At 47.3% G+C, this 22,104-nt stretch overlaps 1 protein-coding gene across 1 annotated transcript in view; it reads right to left on the bottom strand.

The window, feature by feature from the left end:
- LOC144161691 (uncharacterized) overlaps positions 1–22,104 on the bottom strand; it is a 103,654-nt gene that overhangs the window by 41,771 nt on the left and 39,779 nt on the right. The window contains exons 18-26 of the mRNA XM_077692314.1: positions 20,344–20,565; positions 15,185–15,261; positions 14,631–14,827; positions 13,526–13,716; positions 10,455–10,584; positions 8,338–8,475; positions 6,709–6,915; positions 4,614–4,816; positions 912–1,270 (exon numbers count right to left, since the gene is read on the bottom strand). Of these exons, the coding sequence (XP_077548440.1) occupies positions 912–1,270; positions 4,614–4,816; positions 6,709–6,915; positions 8,338–8,475; positions 10,455–10,584; positions 13,526–13,716; positions 14,631–14,827; positions 15,185–15,261; positions 20,344–20,565 (1,724 nt within the window). The remainder of the gene's footprint in view (positions 1–911; positions 1,271–4,613; positions 4,817–6,708; positions 6,916–8,337; positions 8,476–10,454; positions 10,585–13,525; positions 13,717–14,630; positions 14,828–15,184; positions 15,262–20,343; positions 20,566–22,104) is intronic.

Below are 22,104 nucleotides of genomic sequence, written 5' to 3'. Positions count from 1 at the left end.
TTCAAAGAGGCAAGGTCACTTACCCCCCGTATTCACAAGCGTAGGTAACTTGCCTTTCGAAACTTTTCGGTTCCAAAAGCATTTCAACAACCAAAGTTATGCTGAAAAGGGCGCCTTCTTTTCACAAACTTGATGCCCACTTCCGCACTCAAAATTGTTGAGAGGGTACTAGCTGGGATTTAGTAGTACCGGACAGCGATGGCATTTACTTTCTTGTCTTGAAAAAAAAAAAAAAAACTTTTTTGTTTTCTGGCAGCAGAACTCATCACAAGCGAACCAACACCACAGATAGCAGCGGAGACGCACAACTATACACGCCGACAAGCAAGCTTAGTAGCCCCTCAAAACTTGTGTCAAATCGAAATCGCACTCAGACATGGGAACGCACGGTCGTTTTCGGTGCGGGCAAAAAAAGTGAAGTTTAGCTATACCCTTGCGACGTGGTGTCATGCTACACAAGCAAAACCTCAAGTGGGTGCTACGTTAGCCGTCGGATGCAACTAGCCGCTCCGTTCATCATCATCATCATCATGGCAAATTTTCTTTTCGGCGATTCGAGACGTTTTTGTAGCTGCTGGCTCCTTATAATGCAGTGCTAGTATTCAGTAAGTTGGTGCGTTTCGCCAGCCGAATTTTTGGTAAAAGTTCGAAAAATAGCCTGCTAGCCGACTAGCAGGCTATAGTCCCCTACTATGGGAAAATTATGGGAAAATTGTTATTTCTTTGTTGAAATCTGGCCTCTATGGCTTTTATAGGTACCTGGTACTCTTCCACGTATGGAATTTTTGGAGGAAGAACTGTGCAAATCAAAAGAAAAGTGATACCTAAAAAAATGCTTTTTTGGGCAATTTTTCAGTACCAAAGACCCATGTGCCCACCCAACACCAACATGGGCAGAGGGAACCACTCACGTTTCAGGTCTGTGTCCAGCAGCTTCCACACCGGTGATGCCGAGAAGACGGTCAAGTTCATGTAGGCCTTGGCCGCGCTGGTCCCGTGCGTGAGTGGGTCGCAAGCATACGAAACATTGGACGTATACAGCCAAGGCTCCGAGGTGACATTGTGCCTCAGCTCCCAGGTCAGGCAGGGCTTGTCAGACGAGCGCACTTGCAGGCGGTAGGTTCCAAACGGCTTGCCCTTGTAATGGAGTGTGTAGTGATAGGTGAGTTCGCGGGGCAAGGCGCTGTTTTCCGCCAGGCCGAGAATCCTGGAGTGGGCCTCCCATTTGAGATCGCTGTTGGCAGAGCCCAGCAGCCAGTCCGCTTCGAGACTGCATGACAAGAACAAAGCCATAGACATGGGCCAGTGAGGCAGGGGCTCAAAACATTAAAGCCGTACCACTCAATGTGAAAGCTATGGGAAATGATTCACCATAATGGGCTGTAGTGCCGTTATCCACTCACTGCTGCCACCCAACGCATTTCAAATTTCCTGCCTTCGCTGTGCTCGCGCGCCCCCTGCCTGAAACTGTGCCAGCGGGAGTTCTGCTCTTTTTGTGCTTGCTTTTCCTCCCGCACATGCCGGCGTTGCACTGTCACTTTTTTTTTGCTTACAATCGCAAAAACCAAACCAACAAGCGTTCCCAACTAAATGAACGCGGGCGCCGCCAGTAATTACCTATATGTTGCCTCAAATGTACCTGCAGTTTTCTTTGCTCTAAACAACGGGGAGATGTATGACAAGCGCCAGCGGTTCACGAGTTTCGAACGCGTATGACTATGTAAACCGCTTTGCTTTCGAAGCCTCTGGGTTACGCCACCCTGACAGCCGCTACGACAGAACGCCATGAGGCTCTACTTGGGTCCAGCGAGCAAGCTACGATGTCAAGGCGAGCCCCTAATGTACTCTGCACTTAAAAGGCCTTGGCCAGGGCAAGTGGGGCAGGGGCTGCAGAAAAGGCCTCTGCAGACACCATAGCCTTGCGTGCTGCCTGCTAAGGAATATCACAGCCTGAAAATGCCGCTTTCTCTTGTGGTACTGCACTAAATGACCAGAAGCTACCCTACTATACACACCATCGGTTGGGGGATTTCACTTCATTTCATTTATTTGCTCCTTAACAAAGTATAGAATGACAAAGTATAGAACAGCCCATAGCTCTGCCACGGAACATTTACACAATATACAGCAACAAAAGCCCCATGTAACAGAGCCCGTGACAGTGTGCTGCCCACGAGACATCAGAACTGCATATGAGAGTTGAGACATAAGCAGAAGCTCTGCACCATAATTTCTCACAAAGGCTTTAATTAAGTTCCCTTTCAGACGCTGCTCGCTATTTTCCCCTACAATTTTTTTGTTGTTGTTTCGATGATGTGTTCCTCACCAAATAAGATAATTACGCAAATTACTGACCCCAACACAATCTTAGTTTCTTTTACAGTCACGTACAGAATTGTGTACACAGCGTCACAGAGGTCAGGATCATCAAACAGCGCTGAATATTTCCACGTACCTATACATTTGTGTGATACGCATTGTTTCTATATTTGTTTGGGGTCGCAAGTCTTGAGAAAACGAGGAGAAGGGGTTGAAAAAGCTCTGTCGCTCAAGCCGTCGCATGCGTCGCCATTTTGTTTGCTTACGGTAGTAGTAATCACACTAGCCGCCAGATGGCCCTAAAATCTTCATTGTTCGACGACGAATACAAAATTATGCTAAACCAGCTAACACTTTCAGTTTTGGTATTTCTTTTTGCAAAAGAACGCAGGACTGAAATGTACACAGTTGTGTACACAGCGTCTGAAAGGGTTAAAAGCGCAGTTTTGAGTTGGCCTTGCAAGAAGCCGGGAGCATCAATTTAAATGCTAAATTTTTCAAATTGCCTCGATCCAAACAGCCTAACATTACCTACTTTAGTGAAATGAATTTGCAGCAGTCATATGAGGCGTCACATCTGCAGATACTTAGCTATTAGTTAATCACGCTACCATCTGTAGCAGGCTATATTTACGTTGGTAACGTGTCTAAAACTTTGCCTTGTGGAATCCGTGATTAGGCAATGCATGCTAAGGGGAAGGGGGGCATGCATTTCTAGGGCATGCCCTTTCTAGGAGCCGCAGGCCATCGTCACAGCACATGCAGTTCAGCCCCAAGAGTAATTTGGACGTAACTGAGTAAGTAGTCTATCATGCTGGGACTGATGCTGGAGATGCGCACCAGAGATGGCAAAATTACTTCTAAGAAGTAATTAAATTACATTACTCATTACTTTCCTAGAATTTTCTAAAATGTAATTAGAAATTACAGGTGGCCGACAGTAATGACATTACATTACTATTACTTTTCAAAAGTAATGAAATTATTTTAAAACGCATGAAAAGGGAACGAAGCGGCACGAGAAAGCAGGCAGAGCTCTCATTGAAACGTTGTTTCTTTCGCATTCGTAGAGTTCCAATGCCCAGTAACTCTCTGGGCATTAAAACTCTACTTGGTCAACTTTTCTTGGTCAGATTTTTATGCCGTGAGAGAAGCAGACAGGCTATATTGTAGTCAAAAGTAATTGGGAAAGTAATAAGTCATTTCTATGAAATTAGTGGCCTGAAGTAATTTATTACATTACCAAATTGCCAACACTCAAAAGTAATTCATTACATCGCTCATTAGAGAAGATAGTAACTTAATTACAGTAATTTAATTACTGTCATTTCATTACTGCCAAGTCCGATGTCCAGCCTCTTCTTCTTTACCCAGACATTCAGTGTGAAAAGAAGAGGTGTAAGGCCACTTTCTAGGTTCCCCACTTCCTCAACCCCTTCACAATCCCAGCTAAAATCCTGCACATGCTCCTGCACATACAGGGTGGTGCGACGATAACTGGAACAATTTAAAAATTTTTTCTGAGCGAACCACCGCTCTGTTCGCGCTCAAACTTCACACGAAGGTCGCATTTTATGGTATATTTTGTTTGACCCCAGGAACAGCGACGGTACTTACCTGTTTACTCTGAAAATAAAAGCCATTTTTGCATATGGGAAAACAGCGGCCGATTTGGACGTGCGAGCCAGTGCAAGTTGATCTTAGAACAACAGCGCCACCTGGGGTATGGACGCACATTTGTAATTCACGGTAAGGAGGAGCCAAATAAGGCAACAAACGATCAGGAAATGTGAATGCAGGTGAGGAAACAAATCCAATGTTTATTGGCAAGGATGAACCGTGGGGTTATTTTATTATGATTGATATCAGCTGCTATGCAACTATTTGTGATCATCATAAACTAGGGACGAAAGCGATTTTCTGATCGTCTGCTACACCATTTGGTTCCTTCCTACTGTGGATCCCAAATGCGCGTTTAGCTCTGCATACCCCAGGTGGCACCGCTGTTCCAAAATCAGTTTGCGCTGGCTCGCACGTCCATATCGGCCGCCATTTTCCCATAGGCGAAAATCGTTTTTATTTATTTTCAGAATAAACAGGTAAGCACCGTCGTTGCTCCCGGCATCAAACAAAATAGATCTTAGAATGAGACCTTCGTGTGAGTTTTGAGCGCGAACAGAGCGGCGGTTCGCTCAGGAAAAATTTTTAAAGTGTTCCAATTATCGTCGCAACCACCACGTGTGGCTACGTTCAGTCTGATCTAGAAGCGAGAGCTCTGCAAGGCCAGTGCTCACCCAGAAGGCAAAAGCGTCACATTGCCAAGAAGCTGCAGCGAAAAGGGCTCGCTGTCCCCAGAGTGATGCCGCAGAGTGGCCTCCAGTGCTGTCCTGCCGGGGTCCTTCCTGGAGCTACGAACTGGCCTGGTCGACCACAACAGCTCCGTCTTCCCAAGCTCAGCTTCGAAAAGATGACTCGTGCTCGGGTGCCACCACGTGCTCTGCTGGGCCAAAGAAACAACAGAAACACGAAATCTAGGCCTTGTCCTGTTCGGTAAAATGAACACTTTCTGATGAAAAATGTACGACGCCGTGCGTTATATGTTTTGGCATAGCCCAAGGGTTCTCAAGCATGTTGGTCCCAGGGAACCCTGCTAACCTCCGTTAAGTGCCAAGGAACCCCCTCCCTTTTCCCCCCTCTCCCCTCACCATTTTTCATTCCATTCACGCTACATTCATGTGCAATAAATTCAAAAGGAAGCAAGCTTGCTTGCTTTTGAATTTATTGCACGTGAATGTCCATTTTACACGAGCAACTGCGCATGGGGGTAACATAAGGCCGAGCTTCAAGTGCAATAGTTTAACCATGAGGCCCGTTTCCGGAGTCTGGCTGGCTACAAGCTGCTGGCAGGATTTATTGCGCAGCTCGCGCCCTTCTGTTATGCTCCGAGATGTGCTTACTGACACTCGGGCATGAGTAATGGAGGTTCCTTAGATCGGTCGCACCTCGGGAGCCATCAAGGGACTACCATACCAGTGTGGAACTGCAGCTCAAGTCTCGAGTCTGAAGTGCGGCAGTTGAGGCTACACTACAATGGAAGAGCTACGGAGAGATACAAACATTCAGGCTGCCAGGTGATTTTTAATACATGCCAAAATATCGTAAGTCTGGGTGGTTCTGTGTTTTGCCACTGTAAAAAATATGGCCACTGTGGGTTGCAACTGAACCTTCCAGCTTGTGTGTACCCAGGACCCCCAAAGCACGGGAAGGCAAGGGGAGCGGGGCAACAGGGCAACATCTCCTCCTCCTCCTCCTCCTCCTCCTGCCCAATCTCTGATCCCCATCTTCCACTGCTTCCACTGCTGCAACCCCCGTGTGTAAGCTTCCTGCCTGAGCTCACGTAACTGGTCAAAGTGGAAACCGCTGCACCTACCATGTTTGAACGATAGAATCAAGCAATTCTTGAAGTCTCTCCATACGGGCAAAAACTGTTTCCTCAACTTAGGGCTGTGCACTGAAAGGCTTCACTGTAAAGCTGAAGGTCAGTTGGGTCAAGCTCCAAAGCCTGGTTCAGCTCACATTTGCTCCTAGTTGGTACAGGCTACCCAGAATGCAGACCAGCTTGAAAAGTCACAAGTGCGAGAAAAGGATGCCTTTCCTCTCTCAGGCTACGAACCAACGACCTCAGTTTCAGTTTCAGTTTATTAGTCATTCCAAAAAATTATTATAGTAATAGTATTATACAGACAAGGGTCCCAAAGTTAACAACTGTAACGGAACCCTCGATGAATAATAACAAACAATAAATTAGATCGAGTAACCAAGCAACACGTGATACGAGCGAATGGCAATGAATTGTACGATATAATGGGGTGAGTAACCATTATAAGCTAAGTGACACAACAGGCAACGAAACAGAGCAACAGACCTGTGGCTTTTAATAAAAAATTGTGGTTGAGCCCTCTGCCATAGGAATCGGTAAAACCCGAAAGTGAAATGTGCAGCGAAATCTGCAGCAGAGCATGGTTTGCGGGTCGGCGGCTGTCTTGTGGGTGTGCTTGGCAAGCGACGTCCTGCTGGCGGGTCGCTTCGGCAAAGGTGTACTGGTGTCATTTCCGTGACGGATATGGCATCAGTGAAATCTTGGTGTATCCCGGCATAAAACACTTTCGTGTTAAAATATTAAACCCGAAAACGAACAACCCTAAGTATAGCATACCCTTTAGTTCTAAAGGTTGCGTCCCCGCAAGACGACCCTGTGTGCAGGGGTGCACCCTTTACAGGCCGCTTGCTTCGTTGTACTGGCGCCACTTCCGTGACGGATGTGGTGTCCCTCAAACGTTTGTGTATCCCGGAATAAAACACCTTCGTGTAAAAGAAACGCAAACTCACAAAGAAGCCCCAGTTATCTTGCCGCCTGCGCATTCTCTCGCTGAGCAGACGAATCTGTCCGATGACCTCAGCGGTGCTCTTGCGTGACTCCTCGTCAAAGTGGAGCGCCCACGAGTGGTGGGACACGGTGAGGTTGTAGCGGGCGCTGCGCCTGGCCACGTCCCCCTTCACGTGACGCCAGTGCTCCTGCGTGTAGTTGGCAAAGGCCTGCCACGACAGAGAGAAACGAGTGAAACCGGAGCAGCTGAGGGCACCCTGGAAAGTAGGGTTGCCACCTTTTCCACAGAAAAAAAACCGGCCCTTCGGGGGGGAAGGGGGGATATATAGAATGTTTAGTTTGGGTTGAAAAAAAGAGCCATGTTTTTGGCATGCAGTGCCATTTATTATAGCGTTTTCTTAGAGAGAAATCAACATGACGTTTGTACTGAAAGTGATTGAGAGCTTGGTTATTGCTCTGTATGTGGTTCACTGGAAAGTAATCGCAATTGCTGACTGCGGCGGAAGAATTTCGTTGTTTTTTTTTCCTCCCTTAGGTCCACCTCCATGTCAGGCAGCGCGCTCGCCCGCGTATTTTCTCTGCTCGCTTGTCTTTGCGAAGCTTGTCGACACATGTTTGTCATCTTAGTTGTTCAATTGACGCTTACAGAATGCCAAACGCACATATTCATGGCCCGAGGGCCAAAAAACCGGGTTTTAAGTACGGACCGTAAACCGGCCCGCTGTTTAAAAAACCGGTCGGACCGGCCCAAAACCGGGCAGGTGGCAACCCTACTGGAAAGCCCAGTACTAGTAGTCGTTCCATCCGCTCGATTCTTTTCAACGTACATCTTCCTTCCATTATGCCATGCTCTGGTCGAGATGGAACATGTTAAAGTAAAAATGCTGTATTTTTTTTTTCTTACTGTTTCCTCCAAATAAGGGATGCGGTGCTTGGAAAAGCCAGGTGCTGAGAAACAGGCATGCATAAATACAGCGTTATATGCCCACTAGTGCTCCCATACTGCCCCTCTCTACACATTGCACTTTTTTACTAGGTGTAACAACAAATAAAGAAAAGAAGCTCGGCTTGAGCGACCCTTTCGTGGAACATGGGAAATATTTTTGACAGTGAGGCACACACAGACCGTAATAATAAACATCACATGTGGAGCTGAGTGAATTTGTTCTTGACAGGCCCAACTTCAAAATGCTACAGTTCGAGTAAAAACATAAAAGTGCTTGGAAGAAAAAGGAAAGCACTTTGACAAGTAAGCAGCCTGTGTCACTCTCCTATGACATTTTTTCACCCATGTAGAAGCTTTCATTCAATTATTTTTTTTATTATTGCAACAATATGCGTATTCCTTACACCAACTGAAGCAGTGTGGCTATCAGCTAACAGTTAGGCCTTTAGCACAGATGATTTCCCCTTTGAAACTTAGAGGCATAAACACTGAAGCACAATTTCTTGTCAGTAAATTTTCACTCTTAATTGTGATTTGGAGGAGCGCATTGTTGTAATTGCACTAATCTAATACCCAGAATTACACCTTTCCTCTGCTGACACCTTCATAATAATGTTACAAGATTATTTGGCATTTTAGTGGTTTCGGTCCCAGACAACGGCATGACAGAGCCGCTTAATCTCACCAGAAGCCGCTGAGTCCCTTTCTCCACCTTGGTGAGGTTGATCTGAGTGAGCTGGCGTGATCCCGACTCGAGAAAGTAGCTCGCCAGGTCCAACACTGTCTTTGGTGTCGCAATGTGACCGTGCGAGGAGTGAGCCACCTGGTGACAGAGCAGGAAGAGAGAAGAGAAACCCGAGAGAAATTTGTGAAAGTCGCAATGCCTCTCTAAGTGCATCTTGCCTCACAAACTCAATGAACCTGCCAATTACTAATACCAGCAGAATAGCTTGAAAGTAGCACATGCGTGCTAAGTTGGACAAAAAAGTTCAAAATCGGATTATGCCATATCGGAGTTATATACCCGCGCCACATGTACACAAAAAATGACATTAAGTGCTTAATGCCTTAAAGGGGCCATACATAGAAACCACAACTTTGGTTCGCTTGAAATATTGCCTCGATAGAATCATACTGACACCACTATTAACACACACTTCGTTCAATCAGCTATATAACTGGGAAAAAAGGGAACGGGCAGGTGACCCACTAGCTCATTTCCCACAACAGAACCTACGATATCATATGTTCCCAGCTGTGCGATTGGCTAAGGCCGGCAAAAGCAAACGCAAATTAGGCACGGCTTATAAGCTCGCCAAACAAGCTATTTGCGCTTAAATGCAATGCACATTCATGGTGGGATTAAACAATGAAAGTTACGAAAATACACATAAACATAGACGCACCGATGCGCACTGCTGTTGGTACTGGGCGCACTATGCTTGTTTTAGCTGCACAGCAGGCAGCCACTCCGAAGTTGTCTTGTACACGACATTGACTGATTGGTGTAAGCGACGTTGTCTTACGTGACCCTGTTTGTCGAGCCTACCCCATGTTTCACGAAACGATTAGTACTTCCTATCAGGACAAAAACAAGCCAGGTGCAAATACTGTCAAAAACAAAGCAATGGCTGAGTATGTTAGCACCATCTAGGACGACTGACAGCAAGCAAAGCTGCACAGCCCAATGACGTATTGGAAGTTCATTTGAATACCCACTTTTGTGACTTCATGGCAGAAATCACAAAAACACACGATTTGGCGTGAAAATCAAAATTTTAACCTAAAATGATTAATTTCTCAGTGAATACGGCATCGTTTGCTGCCGGACAAGTGCTGGGGGCACTATAAAACACGGAATCTTTCAACTAAAACAAACTTGTACTTTGTCTGCATGGCCCTTATAAGTTTTAATGCCATTAATTCGCTGCTACACGCAAAATCTAATGCCATTTTCCATTTTTGGTTTAAGGAGTTCCGCACAACTCATTCGCCTTCACGAACGCCTTAAACCTGCCTACTCTCGAAAGCAACGAGCACCAAATGAAACCAACAAAACTCTCAGCACCAGAGTGTTGACGTGGAAACGTAGCTGAACTTTGAAATAAGAGAATTTTTTGTGCATTCTCGGTGGCGAAGTTCTGAAGAAGACAAAGTTCACTAAATCAGCGGCAAAAGGCAAAACATCGTGTTACTCGCCATTTTGAATTTTTTCGATTTGGCTGCCACTGGCAGGCGACGGCATGCAGCTGAAGCCACTTTTAGAAATGACTCCCACCATTTTTTTAGAAAACACTATTCCTCATAACGTTTTCTTTCACAAAAAAACACTTTAAAACCCTTGTTAGACGTTTTTCTCACACATTAAAAACTTCTAAATTACGAGTGCATTTCTCTTTGTGGTCATTATCACCATCGTGCCTAACACATTTAATGCCTTTGTGTTTTTGCGTGTAGCCCGGGCCGCCCAAATAAAGTCATTCGGTCGCTTAGGCCTTAAACACTAAATGTCATTTTTCGTGTACGTGTGGCACAGGTATTAAATGTAAAACTGCGAACTGGAATTGAACTGTGGGACACCTTGTCAATAATATCAATGCGAGAGTCGTCAGTCGTGTTTACGTGTCGGTGTAATTGAACTTAAAAGGTGCACGGTGTAAGGTGTACAAAGAAAAGGTAGCACCTCTCAGTTTTGTCCACTTATTCGTCACTGATAAGAGAAAGCCTAAGTTGTCATTCGACGCTCGTGCGTCGCAAATGGTGAATGTGCATGCAATGTGGCCTCAACCTGCAGCCGCCCACCTTGTGCCTGCCAATGGTCGTCGGTGCTTTCCAATGGTACAGCAAGTGGGCCCATCCACCGGAGCCATCCTTGGTGAAGAACTCGTCAGCCACCACATCCCTCAGCCAGGTGGCAGGACCATCAGTCCCCCTGTTAATAAAGAAAACAAGCAAACAAACAAATGCAGAAGTTTGCCAGGAATGGAAGAGGTTTCAGAGGTTTTATTATCTTTTCTAAGAAGATAAAATCCAGTCTGGAGCAGCTACGGGCATTTCGGGGCAGATAGCAAAAAAAGAAATGGTTACAGTACTAGTATACAAGCAGGGGGGTGAAAAATTATCACTAGAGCAATGTAGAGAGGTTGTTGGCAAATACTACAAAACACACCGTATTTATTCGAACATAAGGTGAGGTTTTTTTTTTTCCAAAATCCGTAGTCTCAAAGTAATGCCCCGCATTACATTCGAAGCTCAGTACATATATATATATATATATATATACAGTTAAACCTCGTTATAACGAGACGGACTATAACGAAATAATGGCAAATCGTAATTCCCCTTGAAAGTCCCCATAGAAACCAATGTATTTAAAACCTCGTTTTAACGAGGTAAAATTTCCCCGTTACGGGATATAACGAACAAATTTCGTTGAGAAATCAAATTTTGAGTTAATTTTACAACAGTGCGCAACGCGGATTTGAGACAGTGCGTGACGCGGCAACTGTATTAGCAGTTCAAAACTCCCGCCACGCGCGCGAAGCTGGCTGGCGCGCCATGCGGACGCTGCGCCCGCGAAGCCCCCACCCTCCTCTCGCTGCGCACAGCTTGCAGACAATGGAGCCCTTCGATTTACAGTGTCGGGCTCACCGCGGGCTCCCCGAGGTGCAGTCCGACGTTCCATTTTCCCACGTATCCCTAGGGCTTCGGGGAACCCGCGGACTATCCGCGGTGAGCCCGAGAACCCCAATGCACACGGCGCGCGCGGTTGCGCAACACCACCTAGACTCCTTCCTCTCTCCCCCACCCCCCTCCTCCTCCCCTGTTCGTATCGCCGACGTCGCTGCGTAGTTGTGTGTGCGTGGGTTTTGGCAGTCTTCAGCCTTATCTTATATCGTACTGCCGGCGTGATTCCAACAACGCGAGTGCGACAGGCGGGGAGCGAAAGCGAAAGACTATCACGCTTGAACAGAAGACGGCAAAAGCCGTCGCATCGGGCGCGAAGGAAGGTAAGGTGCACTCCGTGGTAAGGTGGCAAGAGACTTTGACGTGTGGACGAGTACGCTGTCCACCATCGTGAGCAACCGAGAGTCCATCGTCAGCGCTGTTGCACATGGCTTGAAAAGAAGCGCTAAGGACGGCGTCGGAGGCACTAGATGCGGTGGACGCGCTGCGTCGCTACTTCGGCGCGCACGAGGGCGGCGAAAATGGCGTGAACGTAGCGGCCGCAGCTGAGGGAGCCATCGCTCGCAGTAGGAATTATTGACTTTTTCGTAGCCAAGTCTGTTTGAAATACGAGTTTTGAACTGCAATAAAGTAGGTTTGTGACTTTTCCTTTTTACCTCCGAAATGTGTTTATTTTACTGACTATCGCCGTGCAGCAAGATGCTATTTCGCCCGCTTTTTGTTTTAGGTAACTACAATGCACAATATTTGCAGTAAATGTCGGCTACGGCTATAACGAAATATTGGCTATAACGAGCAAATCGCGGCGCCCCTTCAATTTCGTTATAACGAGGTTTAACTGTATATATACAGTGAAATTTCGATATAACGAACTTCAGAGGACCGCGGAAAATTGCTCGTTATTCTGAAAGGTCGTTGTAGCGAAAATTGCAAAATTTAAGACAACAAATAGTACTTCAATGCCTAAAACGACCTACCTGTACACCAGTGCATCTTTGAAGTCATGTTTCACAAAAAATGCACAAGTGATAATGAAACAATGAACGTTTATTTAAAGTAGTTGGCAATTTTCTTCTGGTCCCTGCAGCACAAGCTTCCTAGCACGAAGGACTCCAACTCTTCCACATTCCTGTGGACTGACTCAGTGACAGTGCGGTTTTCCCCCGGAAATGTGTGGCGTTTTCGTATGTTGTCCAGCACATCCGCAGTAATCACGTGCTCGTCGTAGTCTTCGAGTGCTGCCGCGGCACCCTCAGAGGCATCGTCGTTCATGCCGTCCTCGCTGCCTTCTTCATCCTGGACGTTCACGCTCTGGATGATGTACTCTGTTGTGAGCTCCGCTGATGTCAGTAAAGATCCAGCAAGCCCCGTGAGCAGCGGCGCAACGTAGAAAAACTTGGGGTGGGGCGCGAATAGCCCAGCCGCGGCTTTCTGAACGGAGAAGGCTGCCCATGCTTCATTTTTTCTTTTCTCCTCACCCTCTTTTCTCTCTCTCTCGCATTGGCTCGCGCATTCCGCGGAGAAAGTTGCAAGACGTCCTCTTCTGTGCTGCGCTTTGCCGTGTCGTCTACTAGCATATGGCTCCAGTTGCTGCGATTGTTTAACTGAAATCTAAGAATCTCCGGCCTTGAAAATATGAGTTCGCAGTACTGAGGCGTTGTTAACATGACATGGAACTAAATAAAATGATCGTTATTTTGAAAAGTTCGCTATTCTGAAGTATGTAGTAGTGAAATAATTTTATATTAAAACTACAAGCAGTCAGCGTGGGATTTCTTAGATGGTCGTTAATCTGAAAAGTTTGTTAATGTGGTGTTCATTGTACCGAGATTTGACTGTACACACAAAAAGACATTTTCGACCACAGTGAAAGAAGAACGGGTTTAAGGTTCAATAACTCTTCGGCCGAGGGGCCGGCCTTCGTCACATCTGACGAAGGCCGGTCCCTCGGCCGAAATGTATTAAACGTGTGTGTATGTATTATATATATATATGGCAATTTTTTTTATACTTTTCAAACTTCACCCTCATCTTATAGCAATCGTGACCGCCTTATAATTGAGTACTATGGTACTGCTTGAAAAATAAACAAAACAGACGACTGCTAAACTCTTCCGGGGTACCAAGACAGCCAAAACTTACAGTCGCCAGTACAGAATAAGGAACAACCCAGCTGGGAGGCTCACCCCTCAAAGTTGATCCTCAGCTCCTGCTTGACTCCCGTAGGCTGCGTGTTTGTCTTCCAGGAGAGTCCGTAGCTGCTGGACCCAGCTCGCAGGGTCAGTGAGCGCTGCCTCACGCCGACCGTGACCTCGGAATTAAGGAAGCGGTTGGTCTCCTTGGCAGGCTTCTGCCGCTTCTCCTCCTTGGCCAGGTCCTGTGGCACCATTAAGGGACTTTGTTGGGCCAAGTTTTTCCTCATCTGCTACAACCTGCCACCCTCGTTTAAACCTCAACTCATGAGGGCCGCGTACGTACATGCGGAACAATGAAAGGGACAGGGAGAGAAGGCCGGTAAAAAGCTTTGGGGCTTCCAAAACAAAACAAAAAAATGAAGGAAGCTCACACTAATGTGTGAGAGTTGAAGGTAGCGAAGCTGCATGCAACCTTCGCGACCATCACGACAGTTCAAGTTCACGATTGCAGCCGATTTGCTTCCACATCGCTGCCGCAATGACCTTTACTCCATCATTGTTGCTATAAGTGTGGGCTTCTTTCATTTTTTAAGAAGTGATAATCATTGGACATCACCTTGGAGGGGCGTACGCTATGATGTGTCTTTCTCATTCCGAGCAAGTGTTGTCGCAATTACAGTGAACGCCGAAGTTTTTTTGGCCAATCTTAGCCAATCTCCCTAAGTGGGTATGCTCGCCACGACGAACGTATGCCAGGGATGCTGGGCGGTTGGCACGAGGCATGCACACACGAGCGCTCTGCATTTTCTTGGTTTTTTTTTTAACTGCTGAGCAGTCGCCGCAAGGCCGCACTCACGTGCGCGTGCTCGGCAAATTTCTTTGTATTTTTAACTGCGGACTCGAAAAATTACCATTTGCTAAACAGCTTCCGCTGTTAAAAAAAAAAAATTTAGTGGCGAAGACTTCACGATTACCAAAAGTGAACTAAGCGGGTGGTCTGGTGTCTTCCTCATCAAACAGGATCTCCCCGTTCATGGAATAATTTTCCAATCTCGTCAGCACAAACAGGCTTCAAGTGCAAATGCCCCAATGTAAGGCCCCAGTACCATATAAGCCACAGCTCAAGATGCCAGAAACACGTTGAAGGCCTGCTCACGCGATAGGTGAGGACCACTTGCTGGCCCGGTGCGTAGCCCAGGGCGTACTCGGTCACCACCGCGTTGCTTGCGTCCGGGTCCTCACCGACGCTTCCCTTTGTCATAGCTGCCCTCAGGAAGGGGGCGTCGGGAACAAAGGCCACAAGCCCCCCATTCTCCTGGCTCTGCAACGTCAGCTGGGTCTTTTCTGTCACGCCTGGAAGCAGAGCGGTCGGAGACACCTCCCTTCAGGGGACAATACACGCAAACACAGATCGACCCCGTGCTATTGGGAAAAGCTTTTTGCTTGTTGTTAATTAAAGGCATTGTTAACGCTGCTTGTATGTCTCAATCACCTTCTTCTCCGCCCCGCTCCAACACTTGAAGCTAATTTTTCACGAAAGGAGCACTCATAGGTTGTACTAAGTTTTACAAACTTCGAAGATCGCGACAGTAGATGCTTTTTCCAGTTTTGCAATGCGCAAGACAGTGTGATTCCCAAGTGCCGGATTGTCATGCGAGTTGGAGCACAGATCGTCACCCTTGTTCTTAGTGTGGTTGAAGCATCGCTCACCTTTTGTGAGTACGTCAATCCTAAATTGCTTGTTCCTCGATGGAATGACGGCAGCGACGACGACAGACGATATATCCCTAGGGGAAAAGAAGAAGAAAAAAGAACATGAGCTTGGCTGTTGAAATCAGCAATATTACCATTTGCTAAATTACCATTTGCAAAAAAAAAAAAAAAAAAGACCGAGAGCAACACTGAATTTGAACATATGCATCACCCCAAGTGAAAATGAGAGTTTAGAAAATTTATATATAGCTTAGGTCAAATTTGAGTAAGAAAAGTAGGAATTACCCCAGTATTTCCCTCTCATTTATTTGCAGGCAAATTAAGCTGCAAGGCATTCTACAGCACTTGAATAGCATGGTTAAAAAATAACCAAGCATTGCATGGAGAGGGCAAAATGACCTCTAACCTTTGACTGCGAAGGGGTAACCACATAGAGCAATTTTTGCGAGCTACATTACGGGTGACAGTGACAAGATCTGGTTTTCGCCGCGGCCCTTCATCACTAATCTTTGTCACAACTTACGATTCTACAATAAAGAAACTTCGCTTGTCACCAGCACAACCACACGAAGCATGTTTTGCGAGTGACTTGATGTGCGACAGCGACGAGCGTAAAGATCAGGCGAATGCTGCCGCTCTCTGTCACCAACTTTTGGAGTATCATTCGGTTCTGGCCTGGCAAAAAAAAGAAAGCGTCGCCGAGAAGGGGTAGAAGCTCAAAGGCTCACAGGTACATCGATTGTCTGTTGGTCTTCAGGAAATCCAGCCTAAATCATTTACAGCAAAATGTGCTGTTCTCTGCATGCATTCATATTGTCTATGTTTAGAGAGCATTAGGACACCAATGTTCAGCATTGCAAAAGTTAAAGCTGTTTGAGGATTATATTGCGAGGTAATGAATTTTTAGGTCATCCAAAAGATTGCTCCATCTGCCCCAGTACCCATTCACAGGGCCTTGCTTCTGCTGGGACAGTCATAGCAATCCGGCTTCCGCAAGGAACGGAGTAGCATTGATAATGCCTTAGCCCTTGCTAACAGCATTAAACAAGCCAAAACACAGCGCAACATTACAATCGCTGTGTTTCTTGATATCAAATCAGCGTATGACTGCATGTACCATGAAGCTATACGCTCGGCCATGAGGTCTTCGGGCCTTGGGGATCGCATGTATGCATGGATCTCGGACTATTTAACCGATAGATGCATCTACATGTCAGCAGACAGCGGTGACACACCGCTATACAGAGTGACCCATGGTGTTCCCCAAGGTGGTGTCCTCAGTCCAACGCTCTTCAACATCACTATGATGGGCATAGAGATGTGCTTACCGCAGTCAGTGGAAATATCCTTGTACACGGATGACATCTGCATATGGAGTGCTGGACGCAACAGGCGGGTACTGCGTGCGAGACTGCAACGGGCAATCAATTCCATTGCAGCGTTTCTAGGAACCCGAGGCTTAGATATATCAGCTGGCAAGTGCGCTGCCATCGCTTTCACAAAGTGTGATGCATCAAATTATAGACTCACCGTTGCAGGCTGCACTATCCCCTATGTTCCGCACCGTAAGTTTTTGGGTGTGACATTTGACAGGTCTCTGACTTGGTCAAAACACGTCCGCTATATAAAAGACAAGCTTGCGTCCTTCGTCAACATTTTCCGCATGTTATCTAGTAACGCCGGCGGATGCAACGTCCCGTCTCTTCTGCGGCTGTATGACGTCATGTGCGTAGGATTGTTACGCTACAGCCTTCCTGTTCTTCTCCCCCTCTCAAAAGGAAATGCCAGAGCCCTGCAAAGTATGCAAGCGCAGGTCCTGAGGGTGTGCATTGGAGTTCTGAAGACCACATCCACGGTGGGAACTATGGTGGAGTGTCGACGACTGGCACCACTTGCTCTTGGCACGCAGGAGGTCCTTCGGGCTCAACTGAGATTTGCAGCACGGCAGCAAGGTCACCCATTAGCACTCAGCTCAGCCACTGAAGTGCGAGACCTTCTGCCTCTGCATTTCCAGCACCATTCTCCATCGCTACAACCGCCTTTGATGTACCCGCGTCTGCAAATTACAACTGGAGTGCCCGGCATTACCCGCAAACAGGATATCGCCACCCCTGCCTTAAAGTTCTTCGCCTTGGAACTGCTCTTCCAAAAATACAGGGCCCACACCCATCTATACACGGATGGGTCTGTGACAGCTAGCTCATCGGCTATAGGAATCTGGTTCCCGTCCACCTGTACCACCTTCAGCGCAACGCTTAGCCACAGGACGACATCCATGGTCACCGAACTTGCCGCTCTGCGGGCTGCTTTCGCCTACATCATCGAGCAACCAGCACGTCAGTGGGCAGTCTTCACGGATTCTCGGGCGGCCCTTCAGTGCTTAAAATCGTACCCGAAAGAACAGCTTGTTTCAGACATCCATGCATTGCACTTACAAGCTCTAAATGCACACCATCATGTAGAGCTTCAGTGGATTCCTGCCCACTGCGGTATAACTGGAAACGTCAAGGCGGACACTGCGGCATTGATAGCACATGATCTGCACGGGCCAGTGATACCGATCGTTCTCCAGAAAAGATGCTTCTGCCCTTGCGTCCAAGGCTGCCTGGAGATTTCAGCGATCCATGTGGGCTGTTGCGCCGCATAATTACGCGCCTCTTCACTCCATACACCCGCACGGGACCTTTAGGATGCCTGAAGGACTTTCCAAGCATGACGAAGGGGTTCTTCACCGTGTGCGGCTAAATGTCGCTTACACCAATTACTTTCGATTCAAGACAAAACAGGCCGCTTCCCCCTTGTGCACTCTTTGTGACGTGCGCGAGGACTTGAACCACGTGCTATGTGAGTGTACGCGGCATAGAGCCGCCAAAACGTCCCTTTTAGTGTCCTTGGGTCTTCCGCTGTCTAGAGGCCTAACTCTCAGTGACGTGCTAGGCCCTTGGACCAACTCTAAACGAGCATCTCGAGCGACAAAAGCTCTACTGTCTTTCCTGCGAAGCACAGGACTTGATCAGACTTTTTAAACAGGACTCTCTTAATGAGCGCATCATCTTCAGCACAGTCATTATCATCATCTCTTCATCGATTTCATTTTTTTTTATACATCTGGTGTAGCAAGCTAGGCGCCTTGGCCAGGCTAACCTCACCAGTATCATTAAAGATTATTCTCTCTCTCTCTCATAGAAATCCACATTTAACAACTTCATGTGCAATGCTACAGATGCGGAAAAGATAAAGCACCGGAATGACGTGGGCAATGCTTCACGGTTACGGCATTGGCTACTTTTGTTGGTCTTCTCTACAGCTAGTCCTCGTGACACTGTTGTCCCACCTATCGTTCTCACCTTCCTCTTGCATAAAAGCCCTCGCATTTTAGCCCTCAAAGCACATTTTTCTGAGTGGAGTACATTCTCCTCAATGAATAGTAAGCATAGCAAACCCTGGATAGTACACGCAAGCCATGGTCCCATTTAAAACACGATATGTGCCCTCCGCATACCTGCCAGGTTCGCCGAGATGGCATTAGGGAGAGTCCTAAGGGGGAAGGGGGGGGGGATACAAAAATTAGTAGCAACAAAATGGAATGATTTACATTTACATGCCTTTCTAATTTAGTTACAACAGGGTAGGAGCTGAACTGTTTCGTCCAAACTACTAACGAGCTACACCACTGGTCAGCTGCTAAATCTTCGATGCGGCTGACGCCGCCTTTTTCAAGAACCCCTGGGAATACTGCCGAGCATAACAATGTTCGTTCCTGTATACACTTCGCCAAAAGAACGCGACTGAGCTTGGATTGTGCGAGAACTTGATGCTCGGAACTGGGGGCAATTTTGTTTTACCATGCTGAAATGCCTCTCGCATTCAGCATTTCTATGGTACTGACCAGTTCAACTTGCACACATTGCCAACTATGCTTTACAAGTTAATACGATGTCCAGTGGTGTAGGATGCGATTGGGTTGTCAGGTAGCTCCAGCCCAATGTGGCTAGACTGGGAGAAAGGTTTAGCCAAACACGGGTGTGTATTCGGGAGATTTTTGTTTCGACCGTACAATCGTACAAAACTATCAAAATCCGGGAGTCTACCGGATAATTCGGGAAACCTGGCAGGTATGCCTCCGCATGCCAGACAGGCTACATACAATCTGAGCAGGGTTCTCCCCCTTGAAGCCTGCAACCTGCCCCCTCCCTTGCATCTTGTTTATAGATTGTATTCACTGGCGAGGCACACATGCAGGCAACCATGTGAGTTCATCGTCACTGGTTACGCCAAGCTCCGCAGTATGGCGGTGCTTGTCCGTGCTAAGCACATGATGTGTGTCGGATGTTCCAAACTCGGTAGCATTTCGGCTGGTGTACCCGCAAATTTTCCCGTCGTTTTTTCGCGGGGCTACCATGGTTGCCAGACCAGGAGTGCCCTCTGTTGATTAGCTCGCATCATACATTTGCGGGTACTACAAACGTACTGGGGCCCGTAAAGGCCTCGGATCTGTCAGCCCGCTCTGGTTACAAACCTCTGCGCGCTCACGCCGCGGGCTCGGGCTCAAGCCCGGGTTTGTTATTTTTTTGTTTCGTCCCCACGGGAGGTACTACAAACGTCTTGGGGCCCGTAAAGGCCGCGGATCTGTCAGCCCACCCTGGTTTCAAACCCCTGCGCGCTCGCGGATCGGGCTCGGGCCCAGGTTCGTTCTTTTTTTGTTTTTTCGCTTCTCCCCTAGGGGAGGTACTACAAACGTATGGGGCCCGTAAAGGCAGTCCGTAAAGGGGACGACAGTCCTGGTCTGGCAACCATGGTAGCCCCGCGAAAAAATGGCGGGAAAATTTGCGGGTACGCCAGCCGAAATGCTACCCCAAACTCTACCTCACTAAACGAAAAGTAATGCCTCTAATCCAATGTCAGTGTGATTATTACATCTCGGTTGAAACCACCATTGAGAATCGGGTTGAAACGGAGCAGACGCCAGTGTTTTTTTTTTTCTGTGGCGCAAAGGCGCAGTGGCACAAGTCGCGCCATGTCCATAGCATTTTGAGTGTTGCCAAGCGAAGAAATTGACAGCTAAACTTTTCAGTGAATACCACCTATGCCCTTGCTGCCCCATCCATGCTCCTCTCCCTACCTCCAACGCGAGTGAGGGTCAATGGCCCACTCACTCGCTGAATGGCCGCAGCACCAGCTGCCAGCTGGCGGGGGCAGCCATGAGGAACCACGGCCGCATGAGGTGCGTCACGTTGGCGTACGATCGGTCGTGGCACAGCTGCAGGCCCGTCGCGCGTCCCAGGCCCCCACCCGTGCACCAGTCCACATTCACGCGCTGCACGTTCCAGTCACCCATCTCTTCGAAGCGGTCGTGCTTGATCAGCTGGTTAGTGCGGCTGGAAAGAGAAAAAAAATTAAAGCCGTTCTACTCAATGTGAAAGCTGCCAGAAGTGCAGAACAGTGGTTCGCCATAATGGGCTGTGGCGCCATTATCCGCTTGCTGCTGCCACCCAATACAATTCAAATTTCCCGCCTTCGCAGTGCTCGCATGCCCCCTGCCTGAAACTGCAACAGTGGGAGTTCTGTTCTTGTTGTGCTTGCTTTTACTCCCGCACATGCCGGCGTTGCACTGCCATTTTTTTTTTTCGCCTACTATCGTAAAACCAACCCAACGAGCGTTCTTAACTAAATGAATGCGGGCGCTGCCGGTTAATTATGTACATTTTGCCTCAAATGCACCTGCAGTTTTCTTTGCACTACACAACGGGGAGATGTATGACAAGCGCCAGCGGTTACCGAGTTTCAAACGCTTATGACTATATGAACTGCTTGGCTTTCGAAGCCTCTGTGGGACGCCGTGACGACAGAATGCCGCGTGGCTCTACTTGGGTCCAGCGAGCGAGCTACGATGACAAGGCGAGCCCCTAAAGTGCTGTGCCCTTAAAAAAAGAGAGAGGGTGACAGGCAGCCGGTGCTGGTGACGTCTTGAGACGACTTCCTTATCCCCACTGTCTCAAGTGTCACAGCCAAGTGCCTCAAGAGTAAAATAAAAGTTACAAATTTTTCTCACTACCTTTTTTTAGATGGAAGTTTTTTTTTACAGCACAATTAGTGTGACCACAGTAGAGTACATGCTTGCTAGGATGAACTCTATTTTATTAAACACGTTAATTCAGAAAATCAACCTGTTATTACAGATGGACATTTTTGGTCCTTTTGAGATCATGACTTGCAAAACCTTGCCTCTCTTGACGAGTACAATTGTGGCTGTTTAGACAGTACTCAAACAGCCTGTCTGCATAGCTAGTCCATAATTCAGGCAACTTTGTCAAGGCACACTCTTACATAAATAAACTACCTTTATTTTTTCAAAAGTAGAAAACTACTCACTCCTCCACCGCCTCAAAGATTTTTTACTTCTATGAAAGCATTTTAAAGGCCTGCAGAACCCTGAATTCCCACCAAAATCCCATTCTCGCCCTCATTGCTTTTTTTTTCCAAGCCTGGCTTTGCTGCATAGCACACACCATTGCATAATAGGCTTACATAAGGCAATGCCCTAGTCAAAGCTTTGCGACAAATGGAGCTGTAAAACAAGCGTTTCGATGCCACCCAAGGTGCACGAGGATATTGCTTGTGCAATACACTAGAACTTTGTTGGCGTGAGATTGAAGGGGCCATGCAGACAAAGCACAGGTTTGGTTCGTTCGAAAGACTGCCTCGTTAGAATCATACTGACACCATTCTTACCGTAAACGTCACTGAAATAACCTGCATAATTAGGAAAAAAGGGAATGGCCATGTGACCCACTAGCTCATTTCCTACAACAGAACCTATGATGTCATATGCCCAGCGGTGCGATTGGCTGAGGCCGGCGAAAGCAAATGCAAGTTAGGCAGCGCTTATAAGCTTGCCGAGTGAGCTATTTGCGCTT

Source organism: Haemaphysalis longicornis, unplaced genomic scaffold (genome assembly GCF_048455015.1).
Source record: "Haemaphysalis longicornis isolate Haplotype H1 unplaced genomic scaffold, Haemaphysalis longicornis Haplotype H1 scaffold_12, whole genome shotgun sequence".
In the NCBI taxonomy this organism is placed as follows: Eukaryota; Metazoa; Arthropoda; class Arachnida; order Ixodida; family Ixodidae; genus Haemaphysalis; species Haemaphysalis longicornis.
This window is presented reverse-complemented; position numbering and strand designations above follow the sequence as displayed.